Source organism: Eschrichtius robustus, chromosome 16 (genome assembly GCF_028021215.1).
Source record: "Eschrichtius robustus isolate mEscRob2 chromosome 16, mEscRob2.pri, whole genome shotgun sequence".
Taxonomy (NCBI): domain Eukaryota; kingdom Metazoa; phylum Chordata; class Mammalia; order Artiodactyla; family Eschrichtiidae; genus Eschrichtius; species Eschrichtius robustus.
The window spans coordinates 5,507,443-5,528,362 of NC_090839.1; the positions used below are offsets into that span (position 1 = coordinate 5,507,443).

At 54.4% G+C, this 20,920-nt stretch overlaps 1 protein-coding gene across 2 annotated transcripts in view; it reads left to right on the forward strand.

Moving 5' to 3' along the window:
- The first annotated feature begins 7,336 nt into the window (after positions 1–7,336).
- PMEPA1 (prostate transmembrane protein, androgen induced 1) overlaps positions 7,337–20,920 on the forward strand; it is a 59,124-nt gene continuing 45,540 nt past the window's right edge. The window contains exon 1 of one of the 2 annotated variants that reach the window (XM_068565641.1): positions 7,337–7,413. Coding sequence is in view for 1 of the 2 variants with exons in the window: in XM_068565640.1 (XP_068421741.1) it covers positions 8,287–8,398 (112 nt within the window). In the remaining variant the exon portion in view is untranslated. Of the gene's footprint in view, positions 7,414–8,200; positions 8,399–20,920 lie in introns of those variants that run through there. The other variant, XM_068565640.1, reaches the window with a different exon arrangement.

The following is a 20,920-nucleotide window of genomic DNA, read 5'->3' on the forward strand; positions in this document are numbered from 1 at the left end:
GACTCTCTCCCCAAAAGGCGCAGCCGCCGCCGCCGCCCCGCCCTTCCGCCACCATGTGGATTTAAAACCCACGCTGCCGCCGGGCTCCTGCCCCTCTTCTGCCATTGGGCGAAGCCGCCCGCACTTGTGTCCAATCGAATGGCTGCTCCCAGAATGCAAACTTGGGATTGGCTCTTCCGCTGTGTCATTTTGGGCTGCTTCTGACGTCAGTGGTGTCTGGCACCCCCGCCTCTTCCGCGTCTTGACTGGAGTTAAAGGAGCCGCAGGGGGGAAGGCGCGCGAGTTGCTTCAGAGACACCTTTAAGTAGCCTTTAATTTTTGTTTTTTTTAAATTAACGTTCATTGTAAAAGCTACAACAAACAGTATAAGAGAAATATAAGTTTCATTTAATCCATTACACAAAAACTAACCACTGTTAACATTTTGGCAGTTATCATTTCATTTTTTTTTCTAATAATATAATTTTATTTGTCCAAAATTCGGATCAGTTCTGAAGCCTATTTTAAAATTTACTTCATGCAGGACTTCTCTCTGTATCGTCAAATAATCTTTGAAAACGTGTTTTTAAATAGTTGCATTATCTTTGACCTTCTTTATTCAACCAATCCCCTATATTTTTCTTAATTTCATTGAATTTTGCTTTTCCAAATGAAAATAAATATTCTTGTCCTTAAAAATCAGTTCTCTGATTATTTCCTTAAAATATGTTGTAGAAATGGAACCAGAGGGTGAGGACACTCATCCTTTAAGGCACATTGCAAAATTGTCTTGCATTCATTCATTCAGCAGGTACCTACTGAGCAATTACACCTGCCAGTTGCTGCTAGGAGCTGTGGATACAGCAAAGAATGAGACATGTGTAGCCCACGCCTCTTTCAAAAATGCTGCTCCAGTTTCATCACCTCTGAAGCCAGCTCTGTGTTCCCAAACCCCTTATCTGAGCCCAGGGCTCTCTGTGCAGAGAGGAAGAGGTTGTATCTCCAGCTCCGGCACAGGGACCGCAGAGAGAAGGCATAGAGCATATGCTGGGTGCCACACCCCTTGGGGGGGGGACTGTTGGGGTACCATGATGCCCCATTCCTCTGGATTCCAACAGTTCCTGTCTGGCATTCTGGAGGCCCTGGGGACATCTGAGCATCTGTTCCTGGGACTAAACACTGGGGACATGCAGGGCACAGTCCAGCAAGAGACACTGAACAAAGCAACTCACAAATTTATTTAAAAATTACGGTTTGGGCTAACTTCTCCAAAGGGAAGGAGGGGATTTCTAGGGTTCATTTGTGTTTTGTATGGAACACGGAGCTCCTGCAGCACAGAGCATGCAGTAATAACAATAATGAACTTTTTGCAAGAGCTTCTTCCTAGCCAGCCCCTATGCTACCTGCCTTACAGGAGTTTTCTTATTTAATCCTCCCAATAGCACTCTAAGTTCCTTGATGATCTCCATTTTAAAGATGATGAAACTGAGGCCTGGAGTCATTAAGTTTCCCAATCAAGGCCATGCAGTTAGAAGTGGTGGCCTATACTTGTGTGAGGTTTTGGCATGCAGAATTCAGCGTTTGGGAAATGAATCACTGAATGATTGAGCCCCCAGAGGGTAAACTTTGCAAAGGCAGAGGCTGGCTTGCCACGGCTGCAGTGTGGAACAGTCTGTGTGTGCCAGGTATGGTGCCCGTCGCTGGCCCAGCCCAGCCAGGCGGACGCAGCCCTCCCTGCACACTCTGCGACTAGCCTGGCCTGTAACCTCATAGCCACCTCCTTCTTCACCAGCCCCCCTAATCCCAGCAGCAGAGTGCCACTGCCCAGCCTGGCACAAGTGCCTTTTATGCCACCAAGTATCACAGTTTTACATTATTACTCACTCCTGACAACAGTAAAATGTATCGTTCATGAGAACAGAGACACAGAACATTTCTGCCCCAGTATTTCTGGTCCATGAAATCAGCTTGAATGACAAATAGTTCTTTCTGGAAGTGTTTCAGACATGAGCTGAACATCTGGAATCTTCCAAACCCCTCTCAGGCTCAGCCTGTGGCAGGAAAGTCTGTATCCTAAGCTACTTAAGGTAACCAAAGACCCTGCAGGGCCTGCGCCGGGAGTCAGGAGCAGGATGCTGGCTCAGCTTGGCCTTTCTCCAGCAGCTTGACCTTGGCCAAGTCATGTCCCTGCCTGGGCCTCAGTTTACCCATCTGTCAGAAGACAGGATTTAGCTGAAATGCTTCCTTCCGTCCTTTCCTTCGGTCCACCCCTCATCGCCCTGCCTTGGTCTCAAAACCCCGTCTTCTCTGTAGAAACCACTTCCCTGATGGAAATGAGAAACTACACAGGAGAGAAGGAGGTGACTCCCTGGTGGCATCTGTGACCAGTTTAGCAGGGCTCCTTTGCTTGTTGCTGGAGAGCTCAACCATGTGGCATGTGTCCAGGAGCTAAGCTCCTGCGTCAGCACCTAAACACACACAACACAACCAGCAAAACACACAACACACACACCCCACACCCCCCCACAGCACAAGTGTGTCTCAGGATACAGCCCACACACGTGCAACACATATATGCACACACACACACACACACTCCTCACGTCTTTATGGTTACGACTTCTGGACCTGGTTCTGGTACGAGGCAAGCACTTGTTCTTGGTAGGCACTGCCCAGGTCTCTGGCTTCTGGACACTTAGAAGCTTGTCATTAGGTGGGCACAAGGAGACCAGAAGTGGAGCGAGTGAGCCAGCCAGGAAGACAGAACCGTCAGCCAGTCAGGAAGGTGGCCCCAAGTGTGACTTATCTGTTTACATGTGCAAGTGCCACTCATTTACTCCACGGAGGTTTGCCAAGTGCCTGCTGCATGCCAGGCCCTGCTCGGTGCACTCACCAGGGACGCATGGGGGACAAGCCAGACTGTCCTGCCCCCGTGGGGTTACCACTCAAGTGGAGACAGACGGTGAACACGCAGACACGTGTCTGATGCTGCTGGTCACTGTGTCGAGGCCTTGAAACGCTCTCCCCATCCCACCCTATGAAATCCTGTTCCTGCCCCACTGAGGGGTAGAGGACACGTGGCTTCCACGAGGTGAGGCCGCCTGCCAAGGTCATCTACGGGCAGCAGGCGCCCAGAGGTGCCTCTCCGAGTTTGGTCCTCACCCTCTCCCCTCCCTGCACAGGTCAGCTACTCTTAGTCTTCGAAGGTGAGGTTTTACAGACAGAAATCACCAAGCAGTGGGGCAAATGGTGGAGCTGGGGAACCTCTATGGAGCCCAGGACCAGCGGGAAAGGCAAGGCGGACCCAGGCAGAGGTAGTGAGGATGGTGCAGGGGAGCAGAGACACCATTTGCTGAGGTCAAGCCCGCGGGCTCGGGGGCTCTGCATTCACATCCTGCACTGCCTCGTTCATGGGTTCCGGAGCCTCAGTGTCCCCATCTGTCCAATGGAAACGCTATTAGCTTGTACCTCACAGGGCTGACGTGGGGATCCAATGAGCTGAGCCCTGGCTCCCTATGGGATCCCACTGCATATGTGTTGAATGATTAAATGTACAAATATGAAGTGGCTAGAACAGGGCCTGGCACACAGGCAGTGTCCAATAAACATTAGCTCTTACTAGTGTTTAAAAAGGAAAACAAGACAAAAATAATAATAAAAACACAAAGTCCAAAGATGCTAACTTGGGCAGATCAACAGGCCCATGAAACCACCAGTAGCACTGCGGGGTGGAGGAGCTGGGGGGAAAAGTGACTCAGCCGGAAGGGGTTTCCAAAAGTGGTGAGTCGGGAGAAGAAGTGGTTAAACCACTTCAGGCCACCAGAGACTGTTTCTGAAAAGGCAGCTCTGTCCCGCAGGCCTGGGGATGGCATGAGGTGAGGGGGCAGGGCTGGACCTCAGAGGCCGGGGTCTGCTTTGTCCCCACTGGCCGCTGTCAAAGCAGGCCCCAGCGAGCACAGTCAGGACACGGCCAGCCATCCTCGACCACAACCAAAACCCACGCTGTTTTCCCTGGTCCCTGACTCGCTGCCGACGAGGGCCTGGAACCTGAGCGGGACCATCTGCAGGATTTGCAGGGCCCATTGTTCAAAAATTATTAATTATGAAGAATTTCAAGATGGTGACAATAGAACATCAAACCAAGCAAGGGGCCCTTCGGAGCCTGGGGCCCTGGCGTCTGCCTGGGCTGCACACCCGTGAAGCCGGCCGGCAGTGCAGCCCAGACGGCAGGCCCTGGCAGGAGCAAGGCCTCCTTACGGGGCTGGACCGCAATGTTTCTATCTAAAGATCGCCCTGTGGCAGATCCAACCCCTTCTCAGGGCAGACAGCCGCATGTGCTGTCTGGAGGCCCAGAAAGGCCTGTGCCAGCGGTCGTCTGGGGACACACACCCATTTCACAATCCCACGACCTGTAACCGGGTTGGGAAATGTATTCCAAGTCCCAGATTTCCTTTAGTTCCTCTTCCACCAAGGGCTCTGGCCTGGGCATGTGCTGCCCCCAGCCTGGGGCTCCCTCCCTGCCTGTCCCACCTCCCCAGAGAGGCCACCTGACCCCTTGGGCTCCAGCTGCATCCAGGCCGGGTCCCTTTGTTTCTTTCCAACTCTTGTCCCTCTGAAACCATCGCTTGGACTTACATGTTTACACATCTGTTGTCTGTCTCACCCGCAAGAATCCGAGCCCCAGGAGGGCCCTAGGAAGATGCTCAGTAAATACGAGTTGAATGAAACACCACCTCCTCGGAGTGGGCTGCCTTGATCAGCAACCCAACCTCTAGCTCATCATTACCGTGTCTGAAGTAACCCGTAGTTTAGCTACAGGTTTTCAGGCCTGTCTCTAGTCTCTCCTGACCCCCACGATGTCACAGGAGGGTGGGGAGTTTATTTTGGTTGCTGCCCTGTGTCTAGTACCCAGCACAGAGCCTGGCACTGAATAGAGGCACAACATTTACTGAGCGAAGGAAGGAAATGTCTTTCCCTGACTTTCGGTCTCCTTCCCACGGACTCAGGCTGGCCCAGCAGAGGTGGGCCGCCTCCCAGTACCCGCACTGCCAACAGAGTGAGCTCTCCCATCTCAGCCCACATCACCTCTTCCCGTGCCCAGCCTGACAGCGCGCTCTGTCCCCCATCACTGCGTTCCCAGCACCACATAGGGTCATGCCTGGCACACATAGGGTTGCCAGATTTAGCAAATAAAAGCACAAGACATCAAGTTAAAATTAAATTTCAGGTAAGCAACACATAAATTTCCAGTATAAGTATGTCTCAAATACTGCACAAGATACACTTACACTAAAAATTGTTCATGGTTTATCTGACATTCACATTTATCTGGCAGCCCTAGGCACACGTGAAGCCTCCCATGAGTGTGTGTGTATGCTTCTTCCAAAGCATCTTTGTCCTTTCCTGCTACCCACTCAGCCAGGGGCCCTGTCATTGCGGGAAGGCTTTCCAGTTGTCAATATCCTCGTCTGCAAAAGAGAAAACAACATAAATGCCAGAGCCTCCCCAGCTGGGGTTCCATGAGGATTAAACAGCATAACTGCTAACATATATTCAGCCCTCTTCTTATGCACTTCCAAGGCACTGCCCCCCTCACCCCCTCACAATCACCCCAGGCAAAGTCACCTTTAGCATCCCCACTTTGAAGAGGAGGAAACTGAGGTCAGAGAGGTGAAGATACTCAACAAGGTCACATGATTGTGTCCCACTCATCTTTGGAGATGCAGTTGCCACCACCATACTGAGACCCTGCATTAGGCCTCCAGGCAGAACTAACTTTGGATCCAGGACGGAGACCACTAACTAGTCCCAGGTGTTACCATCAAAACAGTGGGGTCACATTGTAGGTGCTCATTAAATGTGACCAGTGCTGTCGTTCCAGACGGATGAACCAGAGGTCAATGTAGTGGGTTTGTTTTTTAATCCACTGAATTAACTGGTTATTTTTGCCTGCTGGCAGTTTAACCTGAATTGTGTAAAATGTTGCCTCATTTCCAAAACAATCAGCGGTGTGTGATTCTTGCTGCCAGACAGGCCAGATCAGCTGCAAGAGAATTCAGGAGCGCAGGGGCTGCCCCTGGCCTCACTGAATTCCTGGCACTCAGGGCTAGCTAGAGCTCAGTGAAAGTCTGTTGATTGAATGAATAAAGGAATGGCTGAAATGAGGGGCAAGGCTGGTGGTCTCCTTTGGGACATGAATGGGATTCAAGGTCATCCCCAGGCCCTGATAACAATTTCAGGGACCCCCAAGGCATGTTCATGACTCTCCAGCTTTTCCTCCAAGCTGCTGAGGTCCAATTGCAGCCAGACCTCCCCTGTTCCTTCCTTGGACCTGCTGGTGAGATCGACCCCTCCTTAAGGTAGGGGCTGAGACTGTCCAGCCCATGGCAGGGGCGCCCTCCGCCGTAGGCCCTGAGTGCTTCCCCTCTTCCTGGCCCCTGGGCTTGGCTCCCTCACCAGTCAATCACTCCTGAGCTTGAACCCTCTAGAAAAAGTTCCTGGGCCTGCCCTCCGAAGAAAGCAAGAGGCATCACTGTGCCCCGTTGGGGAAGAGACCTCACCACTTCTTGGGCTGGCTTTCAGTGAGTTCTGCAAGATACAGCTCTGGTTCCAGTCTATTAAAAGGAAATGTCAATAACTTTTAAAACCTACCCCTCCCCAATGCAAAAGTAGTCTCTGCTCATTAGGAAAACTCCAGGCATTACAGGGATATGTGGATATTTAAAGAACTAAAAATATTTGGGCGGCGGACGGGTTGAGGAGCTGACCTGGGTTCAGCTTAGACTCCTCCATTGTGTGACCCTAAGCAAGTGACCCCCCCCCCGCCATCTTCCGTGTCTGTAAAATGGGGATAATAATACTCCTGCCCCTCAGAGTAGGTGTCAGATTGCGTTCATGTTGGTAAGTTTCTGGCGCACGGTAAATAAGTACTTGTTAAATAAATGGAGATTTCGGGCAGGGTCTAGGAGAGGACACACCGAATTGCTGAGAGGATGTGGAGATGGGCCAGGGAGGGGGCCTCTTATGTAATATTTTAATATCTTTTTAATTCCAGGAGAATGTGTTCTTGCAGCACTTCTGTAATTAAAACTTGAAATAAAAGTACACCCCCGCACTTCCTCCCCCGTCTTTAGAACTCCCGAGCCGTGCCCCTTCCCCGCCCCCCCCCCCCCCAGCCGGTGGCCCCTCGGGCAGCAGACGTTGGGTGTGGATTGCCCCGGGCCCCGCCGGCTGGGAAGTTACGAGTCCCGGACACGTATTTACATGACAAGGGCTCCCGGGCGTTTCTCGGAGCTGTCCGGGGCGTGCCTACGCGAGTTCCAGTTTTCCCCAGTCTACCTCTTCTCGGTCGGGTTAAAGTGCGCGGGGGGCGCAGTGGGCTTGGGGCCTCCTGGGGCTGCAGATCTGGAGTCGGGGAGCTTACTGCAAAATCAGGTAATGGGTAACCTGGAGGGCTGCCCCCTTCCCTTAATTTCCCCTGCCCCGAGTCCCAGGGACATCGTGCTTCTCTGGGGGGGTGGGGGGCAAGCTTCCCCCCCCCCCCACAAAGCCTCGGTCGAGGACCTCGGGGGCCGGGTTGGGAGGACGCACCCGCAATGGCTGGGACCCAATCCCGCTGCCCAGGGCCTGGTCTGCGCCGGGCAGAGCTTCCTAACTGACCCCCGTAGGGGAGGGGACGCTGCGCCCTTCCTCCGCCGCGCGGGTCCCGGGTCTACGCGGGCAGCCTTGCTCTGGCCCTTTAAGAGCCCGCCTCCTTCCCCGTCACCCCGCCCCGCGGCCCGGGGAAGGGGTGCGGGGGAACCTCGGCGGGGATTGGCGCAGCGCGCGCCCCCTCCCCGGCCCCCGCGCGGTGGGAACCGGCAGCCCCGTCTAGCGCTGACGTCAGACCGTCTGCCTGCCTCCGACCGCGGTCTCGGAGCGAAACCCGATCTCCTTGGACTTGAATGAGGAGGAGGCGGCGGCGGCGGCGGCGGAGGCGCTCGGCTGGGGGAAGCCAGCAGCGGAGGCTCAGCCCCGGCGGCAGCGCGCGCCCCGGCTGCCAGCCCATTTCCCGGACGCCACCCGCGGGCACTGCCGACGTCCCCGGGGCTGCGGAGGGGCAGCCGGGGGGCGCAGGGGAGCGCGGCCCCGAGCACTGAGTCCCGCGGCGCCCCGGGAACTTGGCGGCGCCCCGAGCCCGGCGAGCCGGGGCGCGCCTTCCCCGCCGCGCGCCTCCTGCATGCGGGGCCCGAGCGCCGGGCGCCGGCCGGAGCCCCCCCCGGCCGCCCCCGAGCCCTCTGCGCCCCGCGTCGCGCCGCCGCGCCGTCCATGCACCGCTTGATGGGGGTCAACAGCACCGCCGCCGCCGCCGCCGCCGGGCAGCCCAATGTCTCCTGCACGTGCAACTGCAAACGCTCTTTGTTCCAGAGCATGGAGATCAGTGAGTGACCCCGCGCCCCCCTCCCCGGAGGCCCCGTCAGGCTCGGACCCCGAGTCGAGGCGCAAATGCGGGCGGGGGCCTGGGCCGTGCGCGCCCCCTCGGGCCGTGCGCCCCGCGCCCCGGCTGCGCCCGCCGCGCCCGGGGCGCGCCCTCCCGGCTCGCGGCAGCTGGCGGCCGGCCCGGCTTTGTCCCGCGGCGCTGCGAGCCTGGCACGGCCCCCGCTGCCCGCGCCCCGCCCGCCAGGACTCGGACCCGGGGCCGAGCTGCTCAGAGGGCGGCGGGGCGCCCGGCGCGGGAGGGCTGGGGCGGGTGGATCCGTGAAGTTTCCATTTTATTTCCCTAAAGGGCAGTCGCGATGGAGCAATTAGGCCGGCTCTTTATCAACTTTGGCTTGGGGGCAGGGGGGTGTCAGGCGTGTGAGACACTGTCTGGCCTGCGCGGTGCCTGGGGCTCCGGGTGTGTGTGGCTCTGTGGCTCTCGGTCTGTGTGAGTGGGTTTCCGTACGTCTGTGGAGTGTGCGTGTCTGTGTGTCTCGGTCTAGGTCTCGGCGTCCCTCTCTGTATGACTGTGTGTCTGGCTCGCGGGCTGCCCCGGGAGTGTATGCGCCCGAGTCTTCCTGGGTCTCTGGGTCTCTCTGTGTCCGGGTCTGGGTGCCCCTCTTGAGTGTGTGCATCTCTCTGGGGGTCTGGGGACCATTTGTGTCCAGGTGTCTGAATCCAGGGCTCAGCGCTGGCGGGTCTGGCGAACGTGGATCCTGAGTGTGTGTCATTGTGTGATTGTCTGTGTCCCCGACGCACCTATAAATAGCCTCTGTCTGGACAGTTTGGCTCAGTCTGGCTGGGACGGTGGTTACAAATGAGTCAAAGTTTGGGGCTGTCTGTATTTGGGACTGCCTTGCTCTGAAGGGGGAGGTGGACCAAGGGTGGGGAGGGGAGGGTTTGAAGCTTGGCGCTGACTCGCCCTGTGCTCGGAGAAGTTGAGACAAATAAGCCTGGACGTCCGTCACACGTAGCCCACCCAGGTGGACCTTGGGGTGGATGGGCATTTGACTGGCACCCCCCAGGGGACTGCCTTCTAGCCTATACCCCCTGCCCCCGCCCACCCTTTGGAGACCCCTTGTCTCTCTGAGCTTCAGTGTCCCCATGGTCTCCCCTAATCTCCCCAGGCGAGGGTGGCACACAGCCCTTCCCTGCTGGGGCCAGCCTTCTTCCATCTGGGACCAGGAGTCCAGAGACAGCCGCCACCGAGCGAGGGCAGTCACTGAGTGACTCATAAGCCAGTTTCCGCAGGCGGCTGCCACAGTTTTCGACCCCTGAGCCTGTACAGTGAGGCGCAAGAGGTAAAAATAACCCATGACCGGCCCTGCTGGGGCAGGCTGGCTGGCGTTGGTGGTGGGTCCTTCCATCTGCCGGTCCCCACTCCCTCCAGTCCTGGAATTGAAAGCCTTGCTCTCCCTCACCACCAACCCACCCCCCCCCCCCCCGCCCCCAGCTGCCTCTTGCCAGGCCAGCGAGATGCCAGGAGAACCTGCCCAGAGCCAGCGTTTGCGGAATTGAGTTGCATTAAACCAGATTGCTTCCCAAAGGCCCTTTGTGAACTCCGGAGGCTAATGAAATGCAGGAGGATATTATTAAAATATGTTCGCACATGTTTGGAGAGTCTCGCTGGTGCTAAGTGGATTGGTGCTCAAGTACTCTCGGTGCCTTATTCTTCCCCTCCTGTAAAACTGCCTTAGGGAACTCCCCGCACCCCACCCGGGTCCACATTGTCAGGTTGAACTTATCCATTATGAGGGCTGGGCATGGCCGGACGTTCTGCTCTTCTTCCTTTGTGTTCAGGACTTTTTAAAAAATTCATTTTTATTTCTGTGCCTTCTTGGGCTAATCAGCCCTGACAATATTTTGACCGACACCAAGAGGCCGTTAAGTCCGATGCCTGTTTTGACCGGTGTGCTTCGGCATCTGAGTGGGACCCTTGAGGTTATTAGTGTCTGGAACCCTGGCCTGCTCCAGCTGGCCCTGAGGTGGCCCATTAGTCATCCTGCTCAGTGTATTTTTTACACACGGCCCTCTACTCCCTGGAAGAAAGCCCAGGGCAGGGAGGGAAGCGGTCTTTAAAGCGCAGGTATAATATAACAGTTTGTTGCGAGTGCTAATCAGATTTCCCGGAAACAGTCTGATGAGGACGCTTTAAAGGCCTGGAGTTTCTTTATACAAAAATAAGGACGGAAGGAGGGAAGGGAAAATTGAAGGAGGAAAAGAAACGGACGGTGGTCGCTGTGCATTTCTCATGATCTGAGCTGGGGGTTCAAGTAGAACGTTGAAGTTGGATTTGGAGTTGGGCTGCAGGGCAGTGTTCAGGGGGCTCCTCTTTTAGAAAAGAAGAGATTGCCCTTGGTAGGTCCGTTAAGCCCCCTGGGCCTCAGTTTCCTCATCTGAAAAACGAGACCATGATGGTTGAAATAAAAAACTCTACCGTCTTTCAAGATGAGACCTCGCTCTCTCCAAAGTCTGGCTGGAGGCATCAGTGCCGGAACTGGCTCCCTGCCCCTCGAATAGTGCTGGGTCCTTGGTGTGGTCTTCAGTGGCCCCAAATATCAGACCTGGGTGGACCCTTGGCAAACTCGGGGTTCACGCCCTCGATTTATAGATGAGGGGAAGTGGCAATGGAAAGCTTTGTCCCAGGTCCCCAAGCCATGCTAGACTCAGACCCAGGGTTATTTCTCATGGAATGCACACATCATCTTGAAAATGGACCAGGGGCCCCAGAGTAGGTCCACCTTGAACTTGGGGGCTGGAGGAAATCAGCAGCATCTCCTTTGCACCCGGAAGAATGGGAACTGGGTTGGCCCTGAGGAAGCCAGATATCTGGGATGGTCTTGACTTTGACGAGACACTGCCAAGACTCTCCAGGGGCTCCCATCTCTCCTGAGGGTCGAGGGGTGTGGGCTGCTGTCTGATGGGACTTTGCTGTTCTCAGAACTCACCCCACGGAAAAATACACCATTCTGGGAAAGAGCCAGGGTTCTTGGAATGGAAAACAACCAGCTCAAGTGACAGCCCACCGGAGATGACAGCCAGGGAGTTCGATGTGGCAACTTTTGAGGAAAGGATTCCTCTTGGCACACACATTTGCATTTTTCTTGGCATTCTGTGACCTCTTTTCAGTTCTGCTGCATCTCTTAGAAATTACCCCCTGTCTTTCTCCTCCAGCTTCTGCTTGAGACTTTTGGGGGCAGACAGATGCTAACTGTCTTTTCTGGACAGACCGAATTGTAGGGCCAGACAGCCGTTGGCCCTCGTGGCAGCATTTCTGGAGGGTCCTGGCAGGTGCCCCTGCCCTGGCTGCTCCCTGCACCTCTGCAGACGGTGTCTATGGTGGTGGCTTTGTTTTTTTAACACAACCGGAGCCATTGAGCCTCAGATTCCTCTTCTCCGACCTCTCCTCCGATTCCAAACAAATATCCCCAAGCACTAGAGACTCAGAAACTCATAGGAACCCAATTTTCTGGTGGTTTGTCTGGCACATGTGCTGTGCACGTGTAACACTGGAATCCAGGGTATGTCACCCTTGGCACTAGGACGCCTGGGCCAGATAAGTCCCTGTTGGGAGGGAAGGGAAGGTTGTCTTGCGTGTTGGCTATTCAGCAGCACCCCTGCCTCTACCCTCTAGGTGTCAGGAATAAGGTTGTACTCCCCCCAGCAAGTTGCAGCAACCAAAAATGTCTCCAGAGTTTGCCAGATGCCCTCTGAGGGGCACATTGTCCCTGGCTGAGAACCACCGTTTTAATCAGTTACTGGTTTTTCCAAGGGGGCTGGAGGGGGCGGGAGGGCAGATCTCAGTGGAGAGAAGATGATCCTCTGTTCCTTTGCAAAATCAGTCCCTGTAAACGCCCAAGGTGGCACCTGCCACTCATCCACTTAGCCTTTACTGAGCGCCTCTTGTGTGCCACGCGCAGGGAGGATTGGGGCTCCTCCTTGATGAAATTTCCGGTTTTCGCCTTGGATTTGCATTTATTAGGAGGAAAGACTCGGGCACCCTTGAAAGCTGATATTTCAGGTTTCCGGTTAAACTATGGACGCCCAGCCGGCACCAGCTTTTACCCCCGTGGACCCTCTCAGCTGGGACTTTAAACCCACATGTGTTCTGACTGTCCGGGTTTTAGGTTGAGGTGCCGTAGGAGGCTGAGTTTTGACTGGATCTCAGGTCAGGCCGTTGGCCACAGCTTCCCAGGAAGTCTGGGTTAAGCCAGCTACACCGCCCAGGTGTTAGTGTTTGTCAAGACACAGAAGAACTAATGGCTTTTGTGCACACACGCATACACAGGCACACACATGGCGTGTGCACACACACCCATGCCAACACACACGCACACATATGGGCTCACACACTCAGCTGCTACCCCTTTCTGCCTTTCCGGCCAGCTTCTCTCGAGGATGGGAATGGTTACAGCTTCTTCTGGGCATGTGAGACAAATACAGAGGAAAAAAGTGCACACACACATACTTTCTCCCCTATAAGTTGTGCAAATGTATGCACTCTCCCTTTGAAAGAGAGGAAGGGAGATGGAGCTGTGCATGAGGCTGCCTGGGAGAGGAGGCTGGCGGGGCGGGATGGGGGCGGCTGCTTACCTTCGGGACAGTGAGATGCACTTGAGCCCCAGTAACCCCAGAGCGGCCAGCTCAGCTGTGCCCGGGTGCCACCTCCACGTACCTGCCCCACCTCGTCTCAGGGTTTTTAAACGTCCATGGTTTGGTCAATTGTTAAAACATAAGAAAGTGTTGGAGAGGAGGGTACGGGTGGGGGGCCCCAAGCCAGAGGGCCCGCGTGGCCTGGTCTCCAGGTGTCATCACCCAGAGAGAAGTTGGCAGGCGGCTTGGCACCTGGGGTCCCGCGCAAAGAGAAAGAGCTCCGACACACTGAGTTTTGGAGACTGTACTCCTGCCAGCCTTGGGCTCTTGTATGGCGCACGTGCTGAGGAGGAGATCAAGGCCGAGGACACATTCTGTGCTTTTTAAAAGGTGGCACGTGCATGCCTGCGTGTGTGCGTGTGAGGATGCTTGGTTAGGGGTGGGGCTGGGTGCCGTGGGTGCCACCTGCCCCCTCCTCTTTGTGTGCCTGAGTAGCAGAGAGGATGTACCCCACTGCTCCGGGCCTTCAGAGGCCTGCAGAGCACGGTTCAGGGTGGCAAACTCAGTGTCCTCTGTTCTGGAGGGGGGAGCTGCAGAGAACGGTGGACGGAAGTCCTGCCTAAAGGGACCACTGCCAGTGGGCTCACCGTTGTCACGTGGGCCCTGTGAGGCCAGATCTCTCAGTTTCAGGGACCTGGACAGCTAGATTTTGTTGTAAAACTCCTGGGTTTTAAGTACTGACAATTCCTTCTTTTCTCACCTGCTCGCAGACCCTCTCTCCCGAGGGCTGAAGTGGGTTGAGAGTGTGACCCAGGGCCAGAGGGATGGAAGCTCTGCCCCGCTCCCAGACTTGCTGGCTGTGTCACCTTTCACTGTCACTTGGCCCATCTGTAGGTCTAGGTGACAGCAGCTCCAGTGTGCTGGGGTGTCGGGAGGATTCAAAGATGATTTTCGGGGAGTGTGGTCATGGGAGCTGGCGGTGACAGTGGGGTGAACTAGGCCCAATGACCCGCTTGTCCTGTCCCCTAGCGGTCACACTCTGGCACTCTGCCTGTTGAGAAGGGCTTCAGAAGAGGGTTCCTCCAGCCTGGGGCTGGGGTGCCGGCACTGGTTGGGGATGTTGGAACGAACAGGCCCATGTGGGTACCATGACCTTGAAAGTGGAGGTAACTGAATATTTGTGTGGGTTTCCTTGTCCCTGGCTGGCAAACCTCCAGCACGTCCACCCTCGGCCCAGGAAGGCCCAGACATCTCTTAGGGTCCCCCGCTGGGTCACTGGAATCCAGAGCCTGCTTTGGAGGCAGAGACTGGGCTCTGGGGGTGGAGGGTATGCGGCCATGAAGAAGTCAGCACCACCCTGACACCAGATACCCCACTGGGTCCATTCCTAAGACGGTTGGGAGCACACAGCCCAGAAACTCTGAATGGTTTGAGGCTCTCACTTTGAAAATTCATTTCCATTTTTAACAAGTGAGGGTACAGGGCTGGAGAGTGAGCCATCAAAAACAGACCCTGATCTTTTTTCCCCCGGTGGGTTTCACTTCTCCACCTCTGAGCACCTGCGTCTTCGCTCCTGCCCTTCCACCTCCCCAGGTGGGCTGTACCCTCCATGAAGTCACGTCGACTTCACTTTCCTTTGGGTGGCACCACAAAACCAAACCCTGACATTGCGGGGTCTTGCCAGGGCCTTGTCAGGCACTGGTAGAGGTGTCTGTCACCAAGCCGGGAAAGGTCCCAGCATGGCTTGCCGAGAGGAGCAAGGGCTTCAGCACCCAGGGATAAGCTGAGAAAAGGTTTAGGGCATCCCCAGGCTTTCCAAGAGCCACAGAACAGCTTCTGTCTTCTGTTTCCAGGGTGACTGATGGGTTTTTGTTTCCACTCCTTTTCCTAGTTGGATATGAAGAGCTTATTATGTGCCAGGTACTAGTGACGCATTTTTCTCAATCTTCAAAACAACTCTGTGAGAGAGCTGTTGCTATCACCAATTTGTAGATGCAAAAACGGGGTCAGAGAGGGTAAGACACTTGCTCCGGGTCACACAGCCAGGAACTGATGCTCTGTTGGGATTCAAACCTCAGCTCCCTGACCCCACAGCCCATGCTCCCGTGATTTCTTCCCCATGACACAACACCGACTCCCATTCATCAGGGAAAAGCACTAACAAATCTCAGAGCACACAGTTGGACAGCACACTGGCTGACTTTCATTGGAAAGGTCTCCCCCAAACATGTGTCCCGCATCAGGCTGTCTCTGTCTCTGGCTCCTTCCCGCACCCCCAGACCACCACCATCCGATCTTGTGGCAGGGGCTTGCTAAGTGGCCCAGGGCTGTTCCTGGAGGGACCATAGCTTAGCTTTCCTAGGATTTCCAGGCCGTCCGGGGTCTGAGCACTGCCAAACTTCTGGCCAGGGTGAGATGATGAAGATCTAGACTTTATGGGGGACCTACGTGGGGCAGAGCATCCCGTAGGTGCTGAGTAATTCAGCACTTCCTCCTGCACCGAGGGTGCTGTTCCAAGTGCTGTTCTGGGCACTGCAGAACATCAGGGGACAACTACACAGATAAACCTACCCTCCGAGGGCCGCCGTTCTAGTCAGGACAGGGACAAGAAAATGAGTTCATTTCGGGGAGGAGGGCTGAGAGGAAACCGAAACAGGGGCAACCTCAAAGCCTCTTTCGGGGAGGGCCCCCGGGCTCCCTGACTGGTCATTGTGTTTGGGCTCGAAGAGCACCCCGTGGGTCTCCTTCCAGACCTGTCACGTGGTATTGAATATTGTGTAATGAGTTGTGTCATCTCTCTTCCCTCTGGTCGCTGAGAGGTTGGGGTCCACTTTGTTCATTATATCCAGGAGCCTGGTTGGTACCTTGTGTATGAGGGGGGAAGGGAGGGGGCAGGGCGGGCCAGCAGGCTCCTAGAAGATTCCAGGCAGGACAGGAGGTGGTCAGGATATAGACTTGGAAAACCATCCTTTTGGGGATCCCTCCTAAGCTTCCCTGCTTGCCCCTCTGCAAAACAGAGGGGAGATTAACACCTGCTTCATAGCTTGTCGAGACAATTGCCCAGCAATGAAAAGCACCTCGGCACAAAACATTTTGAATGCTCCAGGGAATGCTCCAGGGACGTTTCCACTGTTTGGGGCAGGAAGCTGTGCCTCAGCCTCCTCCCCACCACCTCTCCCTCGGGGGCAGGTACCGAAACCCACGCAGAAAGGCCCCTGCCGCTGCCCCCGGAGGTCGGGGTCTCTCAGTGTCACTTTAGTGCCACTAAGAGCTTAGAAATGACAAAGGTGCATCGCCGGGCCTGCCCCATGCCCCCGAAAGGGGGATTTCTAGGGCGATTCTTATCTGCACACAGTTGTTTCAGACTTGGAGTGTTTTTTGATCGCTCTATCCATTTGTTACCCCAGTGGAGCTGGCGTCTGCTCGGATGTGACCGTGAGACCCACAGGCTGCAAGGAGTTAGCCAGCTACTGTGACTCACCTTCCGAGGTAACCAGGTGGTGATCGGATCTTCCTGACGTTCCCGCAAAGTCTGACATGTATTTGTTTTTCACTGGAGTGGGAGGGGGGAGGAAGGGGGTGGTCACTTGGCTTAGAATCGGTGCCTCTGCAATGCACTTGTAGGATGTTGAAAGCATTGGGAAATGTGGAGTCTGATCTTCCTTACCTTCAGATGTATTTTAACTATAGTCATTTATTATTGTATCCGGTGGGTTTGGGAAGTGGTTCTCCTGGCAGAAAAGAGAGTTTTAATTATTTGGTAACAAGTGTAAAATCCCAGGGGCTCTGGGATCTGAATGTTGGGTAAAGTTCGCTTCTGGCCTCCTTGAGCCAACTCTTAAAGTTACACTGTCCTCTGGAAACGTCTCCCGGTGCCCCATGCCTGGCACCAGCGCTGGGCTCCCCGGGGCTGGACAGATACAACTTAAACCACTGAACAGTCATATGAGTTCAGGACACCAACATTGCCTTTGATGTTTGGAGAAACGGTCCCATATCTTCTATCCCTAATATGGACTTTGGTGGTGATGGGGATGGGGGCAGCTGTGCCAGGTTCTACTTAGGACGCATACAACTTTTGCATGATCTTGGCACAGAGCAGATGTTCAGTAAACAATGAAGCAGTGAGTGAAAGAGTGGATTTATAGTGTTCCTTCATCACCCCCGTGGCTGCTGGGAGCATGCACTGAGGTTCTGTAACTGCTGGCATTTGATCTGTCACCTTCTATCATCGCAGTCACGCTTCAGGGATAGGAGAGTCTCTGTAGGTCCTTAAGGTCTGCAGGAGCTGATGTTTCCATCCCTGGCTTTGCGGTTGCGGGCAAAAGTGACAGATCCAGCTGTGGATCTGTGTGGGTGTCAGTGGTTAAGAATACAGAAATATGTGCTTTAATACATTAAAACCACATATCATTGGGTATAAAAAATACATACATATATAGACTCATATTTATAATATAAAATATGCAGAATATTTTAAGACGTGTGCATTCCACCCAAGGCTAGGAGACTTCTCTGAGGTCCCCCGCCTGGAGGCCACAGCGGGAACCACATCCCCACCACCCCCGCAGGTGTGTTTTGCCCTGGGCTCCCCCAGGGAGGTGAAATCAGGGTTCCCAGGCTCTGTCCTCAGAAGCAATGGAAATGAGCAGCTGAGTCAGTTTTCCTGCACATTTTGGGCAAAGCAGACTGCCCTTTCCCAAAAGAGGTTTTTTCAGCCCCGCTGGTCTTGGGTACCTAGTTGCTGACTGCTCATCTGGAATAGGTTCCGCAAGACGGCCCCGCCGCCCCCCTTGCCTTGCTTTGCCCGAGAGGGTCCAGGCGGCTGCTGGTAAGTGGGGCTGCTGCCTGAGAGCGTCAGCCAGGCGTGAGCTCAGTTGTGTTCTCGCTTATGTCACTTTGCCCACCAGGGTCAGACATTCCTGACGGGGATGCTTTCAGACTGTGCTAAAGCTGCCCTATAATGTTCAAATGCCTGGCCAACAAGCGTCAACCCAAGCCCTGTGGGGTGATTCGTCCCAGAGGCCACATTTCCACTGGGGAGGCTCAGAATTTGCACGTGGCCATAGCAAGCCCTATTTCTTCATCTGCCTAAGCTTTATAGCAGGTAGAGTAGCTTTGCTCTGATATCCCTCCAGTGGACGTCAGTTGAGAGATGGTGGAAGAGTCTGGCGGTTGTAGGTAATGTATTTCAAAATCCCGATCACAGAAGGGAGAATCTGTATGGTCTATTATGGTTGCTGCACTTCAGGAATAAAAAATAAAAAGTCAAGACCAAGACGTTTAGCAAAACTAAGTGCGTACATGCTTACTTCCTTTACATGGCTCATGTGGCTACACAGAAAGACTTCATCAAGGTCTTAAATAACCCTCCAAAAGAAAGTACAAAGTGAAGGAGGCAGGGAGGGTCCATTCAGCCTGGGGAGCCCTGCAGGAATTTGGTATCTGCCCCTGGCCCACTTTGCGAATTCCCAAGTCTGAGAATTCAGGCCGAGGTGCTGTAGCTGGTCACGGGTCTAATTGCCTTCCTGAAAATAATTTAGTCGGTAATAATTCTGTAAACCTATGAATCAACTTTGCGCAAACACCCTGAGTGATTTCTTTGTTCTTTTCTTTCTACTTTGTAAATTGGTGTCTGTAAAAGCCAAAGGTTTGGTCTTGTGGAAGCCATGATTCATTTATTGGTGTCTGTGCTGCCCCGTTGCTGTCCAGTCATTTCAGAACCCAGTTGCGGTGAGCCAGGAATGATTCATACGGGGCTGAGTTGAGCAGCCGATGGGGGTCACGGCCACAGGGGAAACAATTTTTTCTAGTCTGTTTATGGTATGGGAGAAAGAGGTGGCTGTATCGAGATGATGGAAAGGGTGTCAGTTACATCGGTGAGTATAACCGATGAAATGACACCAGCCAGCCCTTTGAACACCCCTCCATTTGCTGCTGTTGATCGTCCTGATGGACCACAGCTAAATGCACTCCTATCTCGGGTGTATCTTTCCCGTGTTTGTGGATCCCAATCTCTGAGCAGGCTGACATGTAGGGACACCCCCAATCAAACCTAGAGCCAGAGTTTCAACCCCAAAGCCACAAATGCAGAGAACGTTGCCTTTTTAAAAAGTCTATCCACTAGGTTCACCACGGGATAGTTCAAATATCCAGGCTTAAGGGTCAGGGGCCACTCCCGTCCCCTCTCATTTCTCTAACAAGGACAGTTATTAGATGTTTGCAGTTGTCAAGTCTCTGCATTAATCTGTAGTGTGTGGGGACTTACACGTGGAGCTGCTAATTTTGTCTAATTTTATTAGTTACTTTTGGCCCTAAATAAAATTGTCACCGTCCTCCCATCTAGAGGGTAATTAGAGTCGCCTGCTACATGGCGCAGAGGTGTAATTATGAGTCCAACTTCCAATCATCCACATAAATCTAGGCCCTGCCTGCAAGTGCATAATCCAGAAGTTGCTTATGTTTAGTTAAGGAATATTTCTTCCTGTGGCCATTTCTCTTCTGAAGTCTCCTTGTCTGGTTGATTCTCCATCTGTGTGACTTGCTCCACTGTATCCTGTCCTCTGTATCACTGAATGAGGTCCTGGCTCGGGTGGGTATCTGTGGATCCCCAGTTCCTATAACTCTTTAGTTAGAGGAGAATTTAGCTGGTACTTATGGAGCCCCTTTGTGACTTTCAAAGTGTGGATCAGGGATGAGTGCATGGCATTTGAGCCAGCGCTCCCCTTGCTGTCCGTGACAGACATTGCTAATCGATCCCAGCATGGGAGAGTGGCAAGGGCTGCAGAACTCCTGGAAGGGGAGGGACTGCTCCTGCATGCAGCCACCGGGACTCCCCATCTGCTCGTCATGTCATGTCACGTGGAGGCCTTTGGGCTGCCTGACAAGTCGGGGACAGCCCCTACTATGAGTTCTAAGGCTGTGCCACCACTTTGATATGACCCAGGCCCCGGCTTCAGCTGTCAGGCCTGGGTCCCTCCCAATCCTCTGGGCTCATTCATGGTGAGATCTGGAGTAAGCCCCCTACCCATGTTACTCTCAGCCCCCCAATATTACTTCATTTGTCTTTCTTTAAAATCGGGGTCACCAACTCAAATGTCACAGAAGCCTCCATTTTTACCTGGGATGCATGTTGCGGCGTTCTTTTGCACTCTAGTGAGAATGAGCTCTGAACCCTCTCCTGGAATAGACCCAAGTGAGTGGGGGTGGGCTTCAGGAAGAAGAGGAAGAAAGGAGAGAAGCTGGCAGTCAGTATTCGGGCAGTGAGCCCCCAGTGTCCAGCAACTTTGTCTGTTTCCTTGATGATTGCCTTAGTCGCATTGTGGCTTTTCGAACCCCGGCCATTCCTGAGCCCCAGCCATTCCTGCCGACAGTCACAGATGCTCACCAAGCACCTTGTACGCCCTCGGGGCAACCCCATTGGCACAGGAGGAAGCGGAGCTAAGGCACGTGCCAGGGTGCGGAGATCACCAGCCAGGAGCAGAGCAGGATTTGAACTTGGGCTACGGGACTCCAAAGTCTGTGCTTTGCCCCCTGTCCCCCCAGCTTCAGAACCGCTTGTCACCCGTGTAAGGCTGTGGCCGACTCCAGGCCTCTCCGCCTTTGCTCTCGGGCTTTTGCAGCTGGGCCTGCGTCCTGTTCATCCCTCCTCCACACGCTCCCCTTCTTGGAATGGTCACCGGCGAAGATCCCGGGGCTCCGTGCCAGCGAGAGCAGGAATCTGTCCCGTGTCGGGTTGCAGCTGACGGGAGAAAAGGGTCATGGTGACCTATGGGGCGCTGGGCAGGGCCTGGGCTCCCCAAGAGGGGTGCCTCGGGAGAGGGAGCGAGGAGAGGGTCCAGAGAGCATTAGGACTGAGGTCCCTTTCCAGCCTCCTTCTCAACAGCCTTTC